The 17,089-nt window shown below is 43.4% G+C and overlaps 1 protein-coding gene and 1 pseudogene across 1 annotated transcript in view; one reads left to right on the top strand and one right to left on the bottom strand.

Annotated features, from left to right (window-relative positions):
* Positions 1-17,089, bottom strand: part of LOC126161737 (uncharacterized) — a 60,876-nt gene that overhangs the window by 18,807 nt on the left and 24,980 nt on the right. The window contains exons 2-6 of the mRNA XM_049917774.1: positions 15,294-15,386; positions 12,002-13,320; positions 8,983-9,193; positions 2,477-2,742; positions 148-271 (exon numbers count right to left, since the gene is read on the bottom strand). Of these exons, the coding sequence (XP_049773731.1) occupies positions 148-271; positions 2,477-2,742; positions 8,983-9,193; positions 12,002-13,320; positions 15,294-15,372 (1,999 nt within the window). The 5' untranslated portion in view covers positions 15,373-15,386. The remainder of the gene's footprint in view (positions 1-147; positions 272-2,476; positions 2,743-8,982; positions 9,194-12,001; positions 13,321-15,293; positions 15,387-17,089) is intronic.
* Positions 9,645-9,762, top strand: LOC126163525 (5S ribosomal RNA; annotated as a pseudogene).

Genomic DNA, 17,089 nt, shown 5'->3' on the forward strand with positions numbered 1-17,089 from the left:
GTGTTCCTCAGTGTATTAAGGGTAATCCAAATGTGAAAACTAAAGAAAGGTTGGTTTCTTGGTAGTGAGATAAAACTACGTTCCTATATTTTGTTGAGCCTGTGTTAGTTGTATGGTCAGGTTTCTTACCAACACTGCGACACTCACCTCTGACGGGGTCGATATCAGCGCCGTCACTGCTGATGACGAGCAGCGAATGGCCGTCCACAGACATCTGAATGGGGCAGTTCAGAAAGCCGTTGTTGATCACACGGAACCTGTACCGTTTTCCCTGCGAAAGACACAAGAATAAACTTTACATTTTTGAACTGCATTACGATAACAGCAGATTCAATTTTGTTCTTTAACGTGCGCTTAAGCATATCACAAGTCAATAACGTAAGATGTACTCGTATACCCGTCAGAAGACGTCACAGCTTTCATTAATTTAAGACAGAGAAGACAACATTAAGCACATCGAGCAAAAATTTTGTCGGACTGGGGAGATATCGCACAAACATCATGTGGCACAGTCTTGATAATTTCCTCAACTGAAAAGGGAGACCACAAGTTTTAAGGTGTGCCGTATCCAACTGACGCCACTCACTGATGGCTAGATCGCGTATAGCTATCAAATTGCGGAATTATTGGCTGATACGTTTCACGTGCCGTTCAAAATCCACACATTTTCTATGGGACTAACACAGGATGATTCTGAGGACCAGTCGTGGTGCGATAGATTGCATATTTGCATAAGTCCTCGTCAAATTAAGAACGTAGGCGTGCAGGCCTCTCAAGGCTGTTGTCGTCGTTTTGGAAAAGGGGAATGTGTGCGGCGTAATGATGGTGAAGATTTGGAAGAAAAGGCAACACATGGTCCACATGAATTTACGGTCTTTAGATTGAACTGATTTATGGTGTAACCGAAGTTCAACGGATTCCTTTTAGCACTCATGTGGAAGACCTCACATTTTTCATTATTTAGGGTCAATTGCCAATTTCCGTACCATTCAGATATCTTTTCTAAATCATTTTGCAATTTGATTTGATATTCTGATGAGTTTAAGAGACAATAAACGACAGCATCATCTGCAGACAACCTAAGACGGCTGCTCAAATTGTCTGCTAAATCGTTTATATAGACAAGGACCAGCAGAGGACCTAGAACACTACCTTGGGAACTCTAGAAATAGCATTTGTTTTAGTCGATGACTTTCCGTCAGTTACTACGAACTGTGACCTCTCTGACAGGAAGTCACGAATCTATTCACATAACAGACGATATTCCATAAGCACGCAATTTCACTACAAGCCGCATGTGTGGTACAGTATCAAAAGCCTTTTGGCAATTTAGAAATATGGAATCAATTTGGAACCCCTTGTCAATAGCACTTAACACTGCGTGTTTGTAAAGAGCTAGTTGTGTTTAACAAGAACGATGTTTTCTAAATCTGTGTTGACTGTGTGTGAATAGACCGTTCTCATCGAGGTAATTCATAATATTCGAAGACAATATATATTCCAGAATCCTGTTGCTCAGATGGTTCAAAAGTCTCTGAGCACTATAGGACTTAACATCTGATGTCATCAGTCCCATAGACTTAGAACTACTTAAACCTAACTAACCTAAGGACATCACACACATGCATGCCCGAGGCAGGATTCGAACCTGCGACCGCAGGAACAGCGCGGTTCCGGACTGAAGCGCCTAGAACCGCTCGGCCACAACGGCCGGCAATTCTGCTGCATATCGACGTTAATGATATGGGCCTGTAATTTAGTGGATTATGAATAACTGATTGATCTTTTATTGCAAATTGAGACGTTTTATAATTTTTGACATTTATTGATTAATCTTACATAGTACGCGAACGTCTGGTGCAAAGCATAGCGAAAGAAAATTTACAATTACTTCTATCTACACAACTCTATGAGTTTCAGTTTATGTTCAGTTTGACGAAGTATGATCTTTTGTTCTTTAGATATCGCCCATAGATATGATCCACATTTGTTTTAACTGGACATTACTTAACTCACAAGTAGAACCAATGAAAATATCTCTATCTGTTTTAAGGTCTTAATATAACGTCTTAAGTTTTTGCTATTGTAGCATCTTAAGACGGAAATCGCGGGCCACAAACGGTCGTGACTGTGTCATTTAAAGTGATTATATCAAAAATAAAAAATAAAAAATTTGAAGAAGAAATTTGTAGAGTCAATCACCGATTTCGTGAAATGGAATGTGGTTTCTTCCAAGGTATCTCCTCTCTAACACTCTCACTCGTCTCCCCTTTGACTTTTCTTGTTGTGCCGATTCCACAAACAGAGTGGATCATACACAGTACTTTACTGCCATCACTTATGCCAGCAGTGGAGAGTCATATGACAGCATCTACGTCGTGCCAAAGTGACCTCTGTGCTCTTTTAAGGGGGTGGGCTTGTTTGAGACAGGCAGCAGCCGTGTGAGACTGTGGCACCTGCTGCGAGACGCACGCACCTGCTGGACTGTAAAGTGCGCCGGTGGGGGCCCCGGCTGCCCGCTGGCCCAGCGCAGTCCGCCGCGGCCGTTGACGAGTATGGCGGTGGGCTTGTTGTCGCCGGCGGCGTGGTGGTGGTTGACGAACTTGTCCACCCCCAGCGGCCGCCCCCAGTCCGCCAGCTGCAGCACCGGTCCCTCTTCGTCGTACAGCCGCGAGTGCGCGTCCACGGCTCGGGGCGTGCGCACCAGCAGCGCCCCGTACAGGCCGTCCGCGCGCTGACACCCTGCAACCACAGCACACCGCACGCTCACCTGCCGTTCTCTCTCTCTCTCTCTCTCTTTCTCCTTCCCACTCACTCTTCCTTTCTTTCTCTTTCTCTCTCTCTCTCTCTCTTTCTCCTTCCCACTCACTCTTCCTTTCTTTCTCTTTCTCTCTCTCTCTCTCTCTTTCTCCTTCTCACTCACTCTTTCTCTCTCTCTCTCTCTCTCTCTCTCTCTCTCTCTCTCTCTCTCTAGGACCGGTTTTTGGAGACTATCCTCACTTACACACACACAATTAATTTACTACAATAATGAAAATAATTAAAAATTTTATACAAAATTCGACCCCGTTGCTACTTGCACTATTTGCTCCTAACACGCCATCTTCGCTTACTTCAAGCGTAAGTAGGCTGTTTAGGTTTTTATGGCGGTAACGCCACGTAGCCCTCTGTATGAGAATCACTGACTGTGTTGTGTGCAGTCTGTGGCTGGTTTGCATTGTTGCAATATTCGCTATTGTAGTGTTGGGCAGTTGGATGTGAACAGCGCGTAGCGTTGCGCAGTTGGAGGTGAGCCGTCAGCAGTGGTGGACGTGGGGAGAGAGATGGCAGAATTTTGAGAGCGGACGATTTGGACGTGTGTCCGCCAGAAAAAGGAAATTTGTAAGACTGGATGTCATGAACTGATTATATATATATATGACTTCTGAACACTATTAAGGTAAATACATTGTTTGTTCTCTATCAAAATCTTTCATTTGCTGACTATGCCTATCAGTAGTTAGTGCCATCCGTAGTTTGAATCTTTAATTTAGCTGGCAGTATTGGCGCTCGAGTGAAGACGATTTTTGTGAGGTAAGTGATTCATGAAAGGTATAGATTATTATTAGTGAGGGCCATTCTTTTGTAGGAATTATTGAAAGTCAGATTGCGTTGCGCTAAAAATGTTGTGTGTCAGTTTGTTGATGATCAGAATAAGTAAAGAGAGAAATGTGTGAGCACGTTCAGTTTTGCTCAGCTGTTTGAAAATCAAATAACGTAAGAGGTTTACCAGCACAGTCATTTATAATTTTCAAAAGGGGACGTTTCACAGGGTATACTTTGTGGTGTAAAAAAGACTGGAAAAAGGAGCCTGTGACCACTGAAAGACATATGGAGCAGTCAAATGTAAACGAGACATATGCAAAAAGGTAAGTAAACTGTTTATTGTATCAAGGTAACTGCCATAAGTGTTACTACATTTAGCCCACTATGATACAAAAAGTCAATGTATTCATCCAAAAATCTTTGCGGTTGCCTAAGACGGGCCCACATGTTTCCGAGACCGTTTCGAATACGCTGCACAGGTTTCGATGGGAACCCCTTACACATCGTCCATACAGTCCCGATCTCTTCCGTATGATTTCCATCCTTTTACAGCCCTGCAGAAAGACATTCGTGGTCGTTAATTTACTTCGGATGAAGAGCCGCACCTCTGAATACAATCATGATTCTCTAGGCAACTGCAAACATTCTTGCATGAAGGCACTGACCGTCTTCTCTCACGGTGGGATAAAGCTACTAACACTTACCGTAAATACTTTTGAAATAATGAACAGTTTACTTACTTCTTTCCATATGTCTGGGTTTCATTTACTGTCCCTTATATTTACATTTTGTTCTAATTGAAATTGATCTTACGGGGCCACCATGAGCGTTAGATGGTGACGAATTACTTTCATAGTAAGACATTGTCTCGGACGATGACACATTACACCCGATACCGGTTAACTGTCATAAATCCATCAAGCGAGATCAAGAAAAATGCATTTTTCAAAATAGATCGTATGCTCCAATTTCATAATTTCTGATTATATTACTGGTCACTTAAGAAATCAGAACATTTACAAAGCATTGAGGCCCCAACAAAAATAGTTCCTTGTTTTATTTTCAGCTGCCATACAATGCTACATATTACTCAAAACCGATATGTACAATACACCCATGCAGCTTTAAATGGCATAAGTCCACTTTATGAAGGTATGATCCCCCAAAAACGCATGGTGAACGTGCAGTTACAATCTGTGTACCTGGGTACGGCAGTTTATATTTTCATTTTGTATTTACAATGGTCACGCTCAAACCTAACGGAAAGTTCTCATTTTAAGAAAAGAAAATTTCACGTTAGTTTAAAATAATATTGAAATATCTTATGTCACCTAATCTATACGATAGTTTTATTCAATTGATGATAAAAAATAATAGTTGACAAGTTGTGTGAGCAAGAATGAAGCAGAAGACTATACAGAATTAAGCAGGAAAACGGTTTCAGTGTCGTGAACCTGGTGATTCGCCTGCAGGATCTGTAGATACCGCATGCAGCACACACAAGATACATTGGTTGCATAAAGTGCAGGGGCTTAGTACCTGTTACTTAAGGAACCACAATAATTTGTACGTCGTTGCCATATTTATGTTGATTTTTCGGTTTAATTGCATTTGTCAATAGACGCTTTATGAATCGAAGTTGCATTGCGCTTTTAACAAGACAAACCAAATTCTCTCTTGGTTGTACAATCGTGAGTCAAGCAATATGGTAAGAAAGAACTGCCGTGGACAGACTTTAAACCACACATTTCCATACAGTTTAGTTACTTTCGCAAGTAATAACTACTTTTTAAGATGGTAAGCACATTTATCCAACATAAGTTCTTTAGATACCCGCACAGAAGAAATCTGTGTTATGCTCATGCCACTACGTCACTGTATGACGCTGAACATTCATATCAGCCTTTGTTTGAAGTTTAGACCAACATCTCGGCTAGAGCCCAAGTATCGTTGCTAGAGCCCAAGTACCGTTAAGAGTTTCGAATGACACAAATACTGCTTCGTTACCTGCTGCCATGAATATTGGTTGATGTCTTGCGATTTGTTGCAAATAGGAACTGCCTGCTATGATTTTGATGGCAGGTACTGAGAAATTCTTCTCTGCATAACTCTTTATTTTGTGCAGAAAAAAAAAATCGTTTATGCACCTTTTCTTCGTTTATCAATTAATTTACGATATGATATGTGCCCACGATAATTCTGTTTCAGGTTACATGTTGTCTAGATTGTCTTCTGTCAGTCTTCAGACTGGTTTGACGTGACACGCCACGGATTGCTCTTTTTCATAGCAGTACTTGCACACAATGTCCAAAGTTATTTGTTGGATATATTCCAAATTCCACAGTTTTTACGCTCTACAGTTTCGTCAAGCACGAGTTTAGTTAACAAAAAAAAAAAAAAAAAAAAAAAAAAAAAAAAAAAAAAAATCCCCTGGTAGGGACCGCACCACACATTCAGTTTAAGGGTCTGCAGATCCTAAGTATGGTCCCGCTTCTGAGAGCGTGTTACCGAGCGACGTGGGGCAATGATTAGCGCATTGGACTCGCATTCGAGAGAACTGGTGTTCAGATCCCTGTCCGACTTTCTAGATTTAGGAAGTTCGGAAGTTCGTGGAAAGGTCTTATGGGGCCAAACTGCTGAGGTCCTCGGTCCCTAAGCTTACGCACTACTTAATCTAACTTAAACCAACTTACGCTGAGGACAACACACACACCCATGGCCGAGGGAGGACTCGAACCTCTGCCAAGGGGAACCGTGCGGACCGTTACAAGACGTCACGGACCGCCCGGCTACCCTGCGCGGCCTAGATTTAGGTTTTCTGTCACTGAATATATCTCACACTGTCAGAACAGGAAAAAGCGATCATAAGCACATAATCAACTGTGAAGTTGTAAAGTTGTAAAAAAATTAAAAAAACTTTCTTTGAAACTTGTAAAAACTTTCAAAATTTTTTCTATGTAGTCTCTCAATCACATGCAGCATTAGAAAATTTTGCAAACTCATGACTAGCTTTGGTTGCTCAACTAAAATCTTCAGATCTGAGAAGAGACAAACGAAAAGAAATATTGCTAAGTTATGTAACAATTGCTATTGGCTTACTTTTAAAAAAAATTACAGGGTATTTACGTACTACATGTAGTATTATAAATGCATTCGCAGTGTACAAGACCATTGCATCTTCCTTAACATTCTTATTTTAAATCTTCAGGTCAAATGTGCTACGTGCAGCCTAAAACGAACCTAAGGGAAGTATCTTATGAACTGGAAAACAAATAAGAATAAGAAAAATTCGTTTAGAGAAAGGCTAATTCGTTGAATGTACCACGTTATCTACGACAGCATTTGCTTGCTGTTACTGGCTGTAACAGAAATAATTACATGGGAGCTTCTACATCTACATCTACATCCATACTCCGCAAGCCACCTGATGGTGTGTGGTGGAGGGTACCTTGAGTACCTCTATCGGTTCTCCCTTCTATTCCAGTCTCGTATTGTTCGTGGAAAGAATGATTGTCGGTATGCCTCTGTGTGGGCTCTAATGTCTCTGATTTTAGCCTCATGGTCTCTTCGCGAGATATACGTAGGAGGGAGCAATATACTGCTTGACTCTTCGGTGAAGGTATGTTCTCGAAACTTTGACAAAAGCCCGTACCGAGCTACTGAGCGTCTCTCCTGCAGAGTCTTCCACTGCAGTTTATCTATCATCTCCGTAACGCTTTCGCGATTACTAAATGATCCTGTAACGAAGCGCGCTGCTCTCCGTTGGATCTTCTCTATATCTTCTATCAACCCTATTTGGTATGGATCCCACACTGCTGAGCAGTATTCAAGCAGTGGGCGAACAAGCGTACTGTAACCTACTTCTTTTGTTTTCGGATTGCATTTCCTTAGGATTTTTCCAATGAATCTCATTCTGGCATCTGCTTTACCCACGATCACCTTTATATGACCATTCAATTTTAAATCACTCCTAATGCGTACTCCCAGATAATTTATGGAATTAACTGCTTCCAGTTGCTGACCTGCTATATTGTAGCTAAATGATAAGGGATCTTTCTTTCTATGTACTCGCAGCACATTACACTTGTCTACATTGAGATTCAATTGCCATTCCCTACACGATGCGTCAATTCGCTGAAGATTCTCCTGAATTTCAGTACAATTTTCCATTGTTACAACCTCTCGATATGCCACAGCATCATCCGCAAAAAGCCTCAGTGAACTTCCGATGTTATCCACAAGGTCATTTATGTATATTGTGAATAGCAATGGTCCTACGACACTCCCCTGCGGCACACCTGAAATACTCTTTCTTCGGAAGAGTTCTCTCCATTGAGAATGACATGCTGCATTCTGTTATCTCGGAGCACTTCAAACCAATCACACAATTGGTTTGATAGCCCATATGCTCTTACTTTGTTCATTAAACGACAGTGGGGAACTGTATCGAACGCCTTGCTGAAGTCAAGAAACACGGCATCTACCTGGAAACCCGTGCCTATGGCCCTCTGAGTCTCGTGGACTAACAGCGCGAGCTGGGTTTCACACGATCGTCTTTTTCGAAACCCATGCTGATTCCTACAGAGTAGATTTCTAGTCTCCAGAAAAGTCATTATACTCGAACATAATACGTGTTCCAAAATTCTACAAGGTATTTACGATGCTTTACAGGCTTTTTTGTTTCAATTGCTGTAATAGAAAACGTGCTACGTTCAACAAATTAGCCTTTGTCTAAATAGATATTTCTTATTATTATTTGTATGCCAGTGCATAATATGTTTCCCTTACATTCGTGTCAGGCTGTACATAGCACGTAACACATTTTGCCATTGACTCAAATTAAGAATGTTATGGATGGTGCAACAGTCTTATACAATGCGAGTACATTTATAATACTATATGTGATATGTTAAATACCTGTAAATTTTTTAAAAAGTAAGCCAATAGTAATTTTTGTATAACTTTGTTACTTAAGGCAATATTTATTTTCGTTTGTCTGCTCTCAGATCTAAAGATGGTAGTTAAGGTACCGAAACTGGTCATCACTTTGTAAAAAAGGAATTGTAATGTAAACTGTGATTGAGACAAAAAATTTCGAAGGTTTTAAAAAGTTTTATAGAAAATTTTTAATCTTTTTTTAATAAATATTACAAGTAATTGATTTCCCGTGATTCCCGTAAATCGATCAAGGGAAATGCGGGGATGGTTTCTTTGAAAGGGCACGGCCGATTTTCTACCCATCCTTGAAACATTCCACCCTTGTGCTCCGTGTCTAATATCTTGTTGTCGATGGGACGCTAAAGCCAAGTCTTCCTTCCTCCCGAGTGAGTGTGTAGTTTATTAGCTGTTGCACTAACTTCTTCTGCCGTTGCGGTGCAGCACGCCTGCGGTACGTACCGGTGTGTGAGTGCCAGAAGTGCGTGCCCGGGGTCTCCGCGACGAAGCGGTAGCGGAAGGCGGAGGCGGGCCCTATGGGGCACTGCGTCACGAAGGGCACGCCGTCCATGTGCGGCGAGCCGCGCTGGTGCTGGCCGTGCCAGTGCACGCTGGTCGTCTCCTCCGTCATGCCGTTCACCACGTCCACCTGCACGATGTCGTGTTGGCACACCTGCCACACGCACACACCCTGCTTCAAACCTCAGGCTCCACACAGTCAAACAAGAAACGTGCTGAATTTGTGTTAAATAAGACAACTGATAGAGGCACCAGAGCAGGAGGTCTGTTATTAGGCACACTTCTTTCCCTTATGTAGGAAAATGCTACAGATACTTCAAGAACAAACTCAGTTCTAGGGAGCGCCACTGTACTGCAGCTCCTCGTGGTGCATTAGGCAGCGAGGTTTCTTTTTCCTGAAGCTGTCACTCTACTGAGAGCATTCGCAAATTAGCCACCAGTGATAAACACCTGTTTGGGACAGAGGCGGAAACAGACCTAATGACATTTGCCGTTTCCTTGCTGACAGATGATGGTGGAGAATCAGGTTTACCAACTTCACGGAAGAAAACAAAAGTTTTTAGTCCCAAATTTTTATTTAGCCACTCTCTCTTTCCTCGTGTTTAGGCAACGGCCTTGCTGCAGTGGATACACCGGTTCCCGTGAGACCACCGAAGTTAAGCGCTGTCGGGCGTGTCCGGCACTTGGATGGGTGACCATCCGGGCCGCCATGCGCTGTTGCCATTTTTCGGGGTTTACTCACCCTACTCGATCGAATAGTAGCGGCTCCGATCACAGAACACCATCGTAACGACCGGGAGAGCGGTGTGCTGACCACACGCCCCTCCTCTCCGCATCCTCAATGAGGATGACACGGCGGTCGGATGGTCCCGATGGGCCACTTGTGGCCTGAAGAAGGAGTGCTTCTTTCCTCGTATTTATTCTGTCAAAAGAACTCCGCTGGTTTTTGGTTTTGTTGGTTTTTGAAAGTATTTTTAACTTCACTATTGCCACTATCTTCAGTTAACTTAAGGAAGAGAAGTCGACTGTGCCAACCGTACGTGAAAGGTGCAAACTCTAAATATCGCTTAAGGGAAAAAACCGCAAGCAGTCACACTTTTTGATGAACGCTTTGTGTCTGCATGGAGAGTATGGCTAGGTGCCTCAGTCGTAAAGTACCAAACTAAAAATCCAAGAAAGTCAGGTTCGATGCCCGATCAATCCTAGGATTTTTGTCTGTCGGTAAGAGAACTACTTTGTCCTCTGGCAATGTTTGGCGATATGAAAAATGCCGAGTTACACCGTCGTTTGGAATCCACATTAAACTGTAGGTCCCCATGTAGCTGGCTGGGTCTGTCAGTCCAAAGGTTGGAAGAAGGCAGCACCATAGCACCTGCAACAGGTTACAGCACTGCTGTGCTGTTGACAGTATTGCGTAACTGCTTTAGGATCTGAGCGTATCGTCTGAAATTTCACATTATTTTCGGCTTGAGGAAAGGTTTTTTTTCTTTGTGGATTACAGTACAATGGTCTGCATCAGATATTTATATTTAGTAAATTTTGTCATTCAGAGTGCTTCATGTAACATATGCAGACCCCTACGCTGTAATGCAAAAAGATACTCTTTTCCTCAAGACCAAAATAATGTAAAATTAGTGCAAGAAATCCTCTTTGCCTTCTGACAAGGGGCTGAGCCCGAAACTGGTTATGACAAAATAAAGCTTTGATCAGAAAGTGTGGTTGGTTGCAATTTTTTCCCTCAGTGTTCACAAACCATTACGGATAAAATGATGTGGTGTAAACTCTGTTCTGTGCCTTATCGTATTTTAACTGTGGCATGTCGTGTTTTCCAAGACGGAGATTGGGTATCAGGTCAGCGTTTGCCTCCACAGGTGTAGAAAACCACCTGTAAACAACACTCGTGCTGTCCAGTACACCGGCCATCTGTCGTTAATCGCAGCGCGTATTAGATGCAAGTCTGGCTCACCCGCTATCTCGCAAGCCAGCGCGCTGGGCGTTAAGCTATGCGAGCAGGTTATTCTATTTACTCTACCAGCTTCAGTCATTATTTTCTAGAGTACACGCAACTTATTTCAAGGCCAAATGGCTCCATCTTCACACACAATGATGCAGCTATCAACTTACCAGTACATCTGCAATATATATGATCTGATGGAGTGCTTGCGGAAACTACTGTGAAATAAGAGGGTAGTGATTCAGGACTCTAAGACCTCAGAGAATCTCAGTAGCAAAAAAGAAGTCTCTATCATACAGTGTAAACTTTGACGGCGGGTATTTAGTTTAGTTAAAACTTCCGGAAAGGAAGGTTTTGACCAATGTATAAAACTATTCCTTGATGTTTCTTCTCTGAAAGTGGGAGACACCTTCGGAGGTAAAATGGCAGTAGCATCAAGGGCGTGAATACCAAAAAAATGTTCAAATGTGTGTGAAATCTTATGGGACTTAACTGCTAAGGTCATCAGTCCCTAAGCTTATACACTACTTAACCTAAATTATCCTAAGGACAAACACACACACCCATGCTCGAGGGAGGACTCGAACCTCTGCCGGGACCTGCCGCACAGTCCATGAATGCAGCGCCTCAGACCGCTCGGCTAATCCAGCGCGGCGCCTGAATACCGTCGAATTTATAGAGCACTACCTTCGGCACATGATGCCAACTGCTTGATTATCTCTGGAAGTTACCATCACGTGACGAATGGTGATGCCTCTATACAGCTCTGTACATTCGGGTGCCCTTCGAGCCCTTCATGCAGCTACGGCGTTACCTCCAAATATGTTTCCCACAGTCGGAGGGGATAGTTTTATGTGGGGACCGTGGTCTCTCATCCCGCAAGTTTTACTGAACCAACAAGTATCTTTTGTACCGGTCAAATTCTGGTGACGAGCTTGTTACCATCACTAGGATTCGAATCACCCTTTCTGAATCATAAAAATTATGATAAAATATGATGGTACTCACGCTGATGGTGGGTCCGGGCATCTGCCTGTTGGCGACGATGATGGGGCGTTCGATCCCATCGGCGGGCACGCAGTGCGGCCGTTCGCAATCGGACGCGTTGTTGGGACAGTCGAAGCACGCCTTGCTCATCGTGTGGTACCACTCCACGTGGAACGTGAACTTGCAGACGCGCGGCGGCGCCCCGAGCTCACACGGCCGCGAACAGTCACCGCCGGCGTCGACGTCTGCGTCTCCGTCATCGAAGTGACTTCCGCCAACCTCGTTGTCCTCCTCCGACAGCGGTTCGGTGTCACGATGGTAATATTTGTCTTCCAGCTGTCTCCCTGTGGCCTCTTTCGTCTCAGAACGATGAATTCCCCAGTCCTCCGAAACAACCGTAGTCTCTCCCACAAACTCCTCCGTTGTCACGTCCATCAACTTCACCGACTCAGATTCCACCTGTGGCACAGTGGTGTCATGGTCGACTCGTGGTGTCACACCAGCTTCCTGATGGTCAAAGTTCTCTGCCGGCTCAGTCGCCGTGACTCCTTCTGCAACGTCATCCAGTCTTTCGGTCGCTGGCTGCACTGGTAAAGATACTTTGCTCTCATTCTTTGCGGTTTCCTCCACGGCAGAATAGTCAGTTGGTGGATCACTCTCCATTTCTACGGTTGCGGCTACGTCAGCAATCTGCGGAACGCTCGAATCTTGTTTATCACTTACAACAGTCTCGTAGTACGTCCACTTCATCGCACCTCTGTCTTCTTCCATTGGCGTCACAGCAGTAAGCACTGTAGACTGCTTGTTAACACCTGTAGTTCCGATCTCGCCGCCAACTTGGCTGGGCACCTGACCAATGTGGCTACTGGTAGAGTGCGAGATATCGATGACTGGAGCTTCCTTTGTTGCATCTGCAGGTGCTTCATTTCTCTCGGGAAGAAACTTGGCTCCAACTCTGACTATGTCTTCCAATTGTTTTGGAAGTATGACTCCGCCTTTGCTATCCAGCGAGGAGATTTCGCGACTTTCATTCACAATTGTGAGGCTGGAGTCGGGAGCGTTGCTAGACTGTTCCACTAACGTTCCCACTTCCGGAACGTTTATTATCGGTTGTGCAGAGTCCGTCGTCAAGGAAGTATCGTCTATCACACGGGGATTCCCAACGACTGTCTGGAAATTTCCGCTTGAGGCAAAATTTGGGGTTCCTCTGCTGACGACGAACCTCTTGAAGTTGGATTTTAGAGCTCCGCCGGAAGGTTGGTCTCCACCGACGACAGGGATGCCGTAACCTGCACCAGGGAACTTTGCATCGAATGTTGCAGCTTCCACTATTGCAGGATCTGCAAAACAAAAGGAATTGCGTTATTAGATTACACAATGTAACGCGGGCATTTCTACATTTCCTTGGAAATTTCTAGGGCGTATGAAAGGTGCTGTACATACCGTACTGGTTATCTCATTTATCTTGTTCATTTCAACAATGAGAAAATGTATCAAGTAATGTTGTTTAGCCACCAAAGAACATTTAGTCAAGTTGACTGCCTTTCTTTTGGATTTATTTGTTATGAGGATATGAACAGCACGTCCTTTTAGGATTATGTACCTCAATAGGTAGAAATGAATTCCTTACCAGATCATTTTGTTGTCCACCTGTATGTACAACTGTGAAAACACTTTTGCTCAGGAACGGATAGACATATCACGATGAAATTTATATCACACACTACTCTCTTCGCAGTGTAAAAAACTGATGACTCTAAGACAGTGCAGTCGAACAATACGACCATTTATGTCACATTTTTTGATACTCACAAACTCTCTCAACAAAACCTATAGGGTACTTCCCGTTAACATAGAACAATGAAATTTACCAAGAAACAAGGTTTTATAGTACAAACGAGGGGAAAATAACGAAAACTTTTAATTTTTTGTCGTTTGTTATCCGACTGTCTGCCTGCGTGGTCACAGTGAGTGGCAAACCTGACGACGGCTGAGTTCCGTCTTTCCACCTGCGGGAGCGCTGCCGTCGGGTTGTTGTTGTGGTCTTCAGTCCTAAGACTGGTTTAATGCAGCTCTCCATGCTACTCTATCCTGTGAAAGCTTCTTCATCTCCCAGTACCTACTGCAACATACATCCTCCTGAATCTGTTTAGTGTATTCATCTCTTGGTCTCCCTCTTCGATGTTTACCCTCCGCGCTGCCCTCCAATACTAAATTGGTGATTCCTTGATGCCTCCAGAATACGTCCTACCAACCGATCTCTTCTTCTAGTCTTGCCACAAATTTCTCTTCTCTCCAATTTTATTCAATACCTCCTCATTAGTTATGTGATCGACCCATCTAATCTTCAGCATTCTTCTGTAGCACCACATTTCAAAAGCTTCTATTCTCTTCTTGTCCAAAATATTTATCGTCCATGTTTCACTTCCATACATGGCTACACTTCATACAAATACTTTCAGAAACGACTTCCTGACACTTAAATCTAAACTCGATGTTAACAAATTTCTCTTCTTCAAAAACGCTTTCCTTGCCATTGCCAGTCTACATTTTATATCCTCTCCACTTCGATCATCATCAGTGATTTTGCTCACCAAATAGCAAAACTCCTTTACTACTTTAAGTGTATCATTTCCTAATCTAATTCCCTATGAATGAACAGCACGTCCTTTTAGGATTACGTACCTCAATAGGTAAAAATGGATTCCTTATCTGATCATTTTGTTGTCCATCTGTATGTACAACTGCTGAAAACATTTTTGCTCAGAACGGGTGGACATATCAAGCTGAAATTTATATCACACACTACTCTCTTCGCAGTGTAAAAGACTGATGCTTCTAAGACAAATCAATCGAACGATACGATCATTTATGACACATTTTTTTAATACTCGCAAACTCTCTCAGCAAAAGCTATAGGGTACTTCCCGTTGACCTAGAATAATGAAATTTACCAAGAATCAAGGTTTCATAGTACAAATGAGGGGAAAATAAAGAAAACTTTTAATTTTTTTGTCGTTTGTTATCCGACTGTCTGACTGCCTGGTCACAGTGAGTGGTAAACCTGACGACAGCTGAGTTCCGTCTTTCCACATGCGGGAGCGCCGCCGTCGGGTAGTGTAGTTAATTTTAAAGCATGTGGGGAGTACACACAGCGCAGTAATACAATGGTGAACGGAGGAAGTCTTCGTGTCTTCGATGGCTCATCTGAGGATGGCAGGCTGCTGCACACTCGAAATATCGTGGTGTGTATTGAACAACAACCTGCTGCAAGCCCGAAACTTCTTTGGACATACATAATAGGAGAACCAACCTTTCAGGACGGCAGCGTTCAATCCAAGGACGCAGCTGAGGATGACAGCCCCTGCCACGAGACGTCTGCAGGGCTCCATGGTGGACGCAGTTCCTGTAACAGTGAAAAGAGCACCGTTGATCCACCGCTCCAAGGCTATGACTCACAGCAAACGCGACATAACTGCTCGACGCAACATAACGGGAAAAAGAACGCGACGCGTTTCTAGGAATTTCTGTTATGCTCTGTGCAGTAGAGCCGTTCTATTCCTTTATAACTGGAACGGCTGCTGCATACACGTTTGTTTCCGAGAGTGCTATCGATAGTCTCAAGTCGACAGAGCAACCAAAAAGAGTGCATTCTTTCGGCATCACTTCTGTGATGTTCCTTACCTGCACTACTGGTGGATCTGATTTCAGAACAACAGGTATGTTTTGCTGATCACCAAGACGCATAGCGAATCCTTAAGATGGTGTATTGTAAGACAGAAACCATCTGCATACAAATAAACCAATAAACACAACTGATGGTGATATCGTTACTGCTTAAAAGATACAGTAACAGCTGTGGTCCCAGTGTCCACCAGAAGATTGATGTACGGAGAGGTTTTGTTGAATTTATGTACACAACTGTACTCGAATGTTTTTCGTGAGCATGCTCCTACGAGTGAGGCAGAGCGATGACCACATCAAACGTGCTATGCTGGCACAGTTGGGCAACAGCGTTGCCCAGGAAGGGCAAAGTCCGAGATTCGAGTGCCGGTCTGGCAAACAATTTTCCTAGAAACTATAGGATGTTTCAAAGACATTCATTTGATTTCATAGGACTATCATGAATGAAGATAGATACCTGAATCAATTACAACTTAAAACCACGGTCTTTTCTCCCGCGTGAGTGGAACAGTGGTTCAAAATGGCTCTGAGCACTATGGGACTTAACATCTATGGTCATCAGTCCCCTATAACTTAGAACTACTTAAACCTAACTAACCTAAGGACAGCACACAACACCCAGCCATCACGAGGCAGAGAAAATCCCTGACCCCGCCGGGAATCGAACCCGGGAACCCGGGCGTGGGAAGCGAGAACGCTACCGCACGACCACGAGATGCGGGCTAAATGGGACAGTGAAAAAGGGGAGGGAGCGGCGGACGGCCAGGTGAGTTACTGTGGTGCCAGAAGTACTCACGGCGATGCACCGCTCTGTGGCTTGCTCTGTATAGAGTTAGATGGGGCTCCAATACATTTTAGTCACATTATTCGGCATGATCTGTTGGGTTATACCTACAACCCGCAGCATGCATGTTTCCTCAAACCTATCCCTGTGGGCCATCTAAAACTGGTGGTTTGTGTGCAGACATTTTATCAGCATGCCTTCATGAAGGCATATTGTGCTCCGTTCATCTAGATCGCCTACTATCATGATAGACATGGTCTGAAGAGGGTCACATTCTGACCGAAACCGGTGCATTATAAATAAATATTTTATTACAGTCAAGACTGTTTTAATACGTTTTTAAGCTCTATACATTGTACTTGCTTCTTGAAAAGGTCTCTTTTTACACATTTTAAGACAGATGTTTGACACTCTTTTTCGATGCATGCTGGTCCTTGAGCTGGACTAAATAAAAGATGGCGGATACTTTTGTTTACATCGGCTGTTCAATTGATATTCCGAAGAACTAATAGCTCACAATAATGAGACCATCAAAACTTGACAACAGAATTTAAAAAAAATACAGTAACAAAGATGGCTCTATCTACCACATCAGACAGCAGTTTAGCACAAATAGCTCCTCAAAACTCTGAAATATGTCC

This window comes from Schistocerca cancellata, chromosome 2 (genome assembly GCF_023864275.1).
Source record: "Schistocerca cancellata isolate TAMUIC-IGC-003103 chromosome 2, iqSchCanc2.1, whole genome shotgun sequence".
NCBI lineage: Eukaryota > Metazoa > Arthropoda > Insecta > Orthoptera > Acrididae > Schistocerca > Schistocerca cancellata.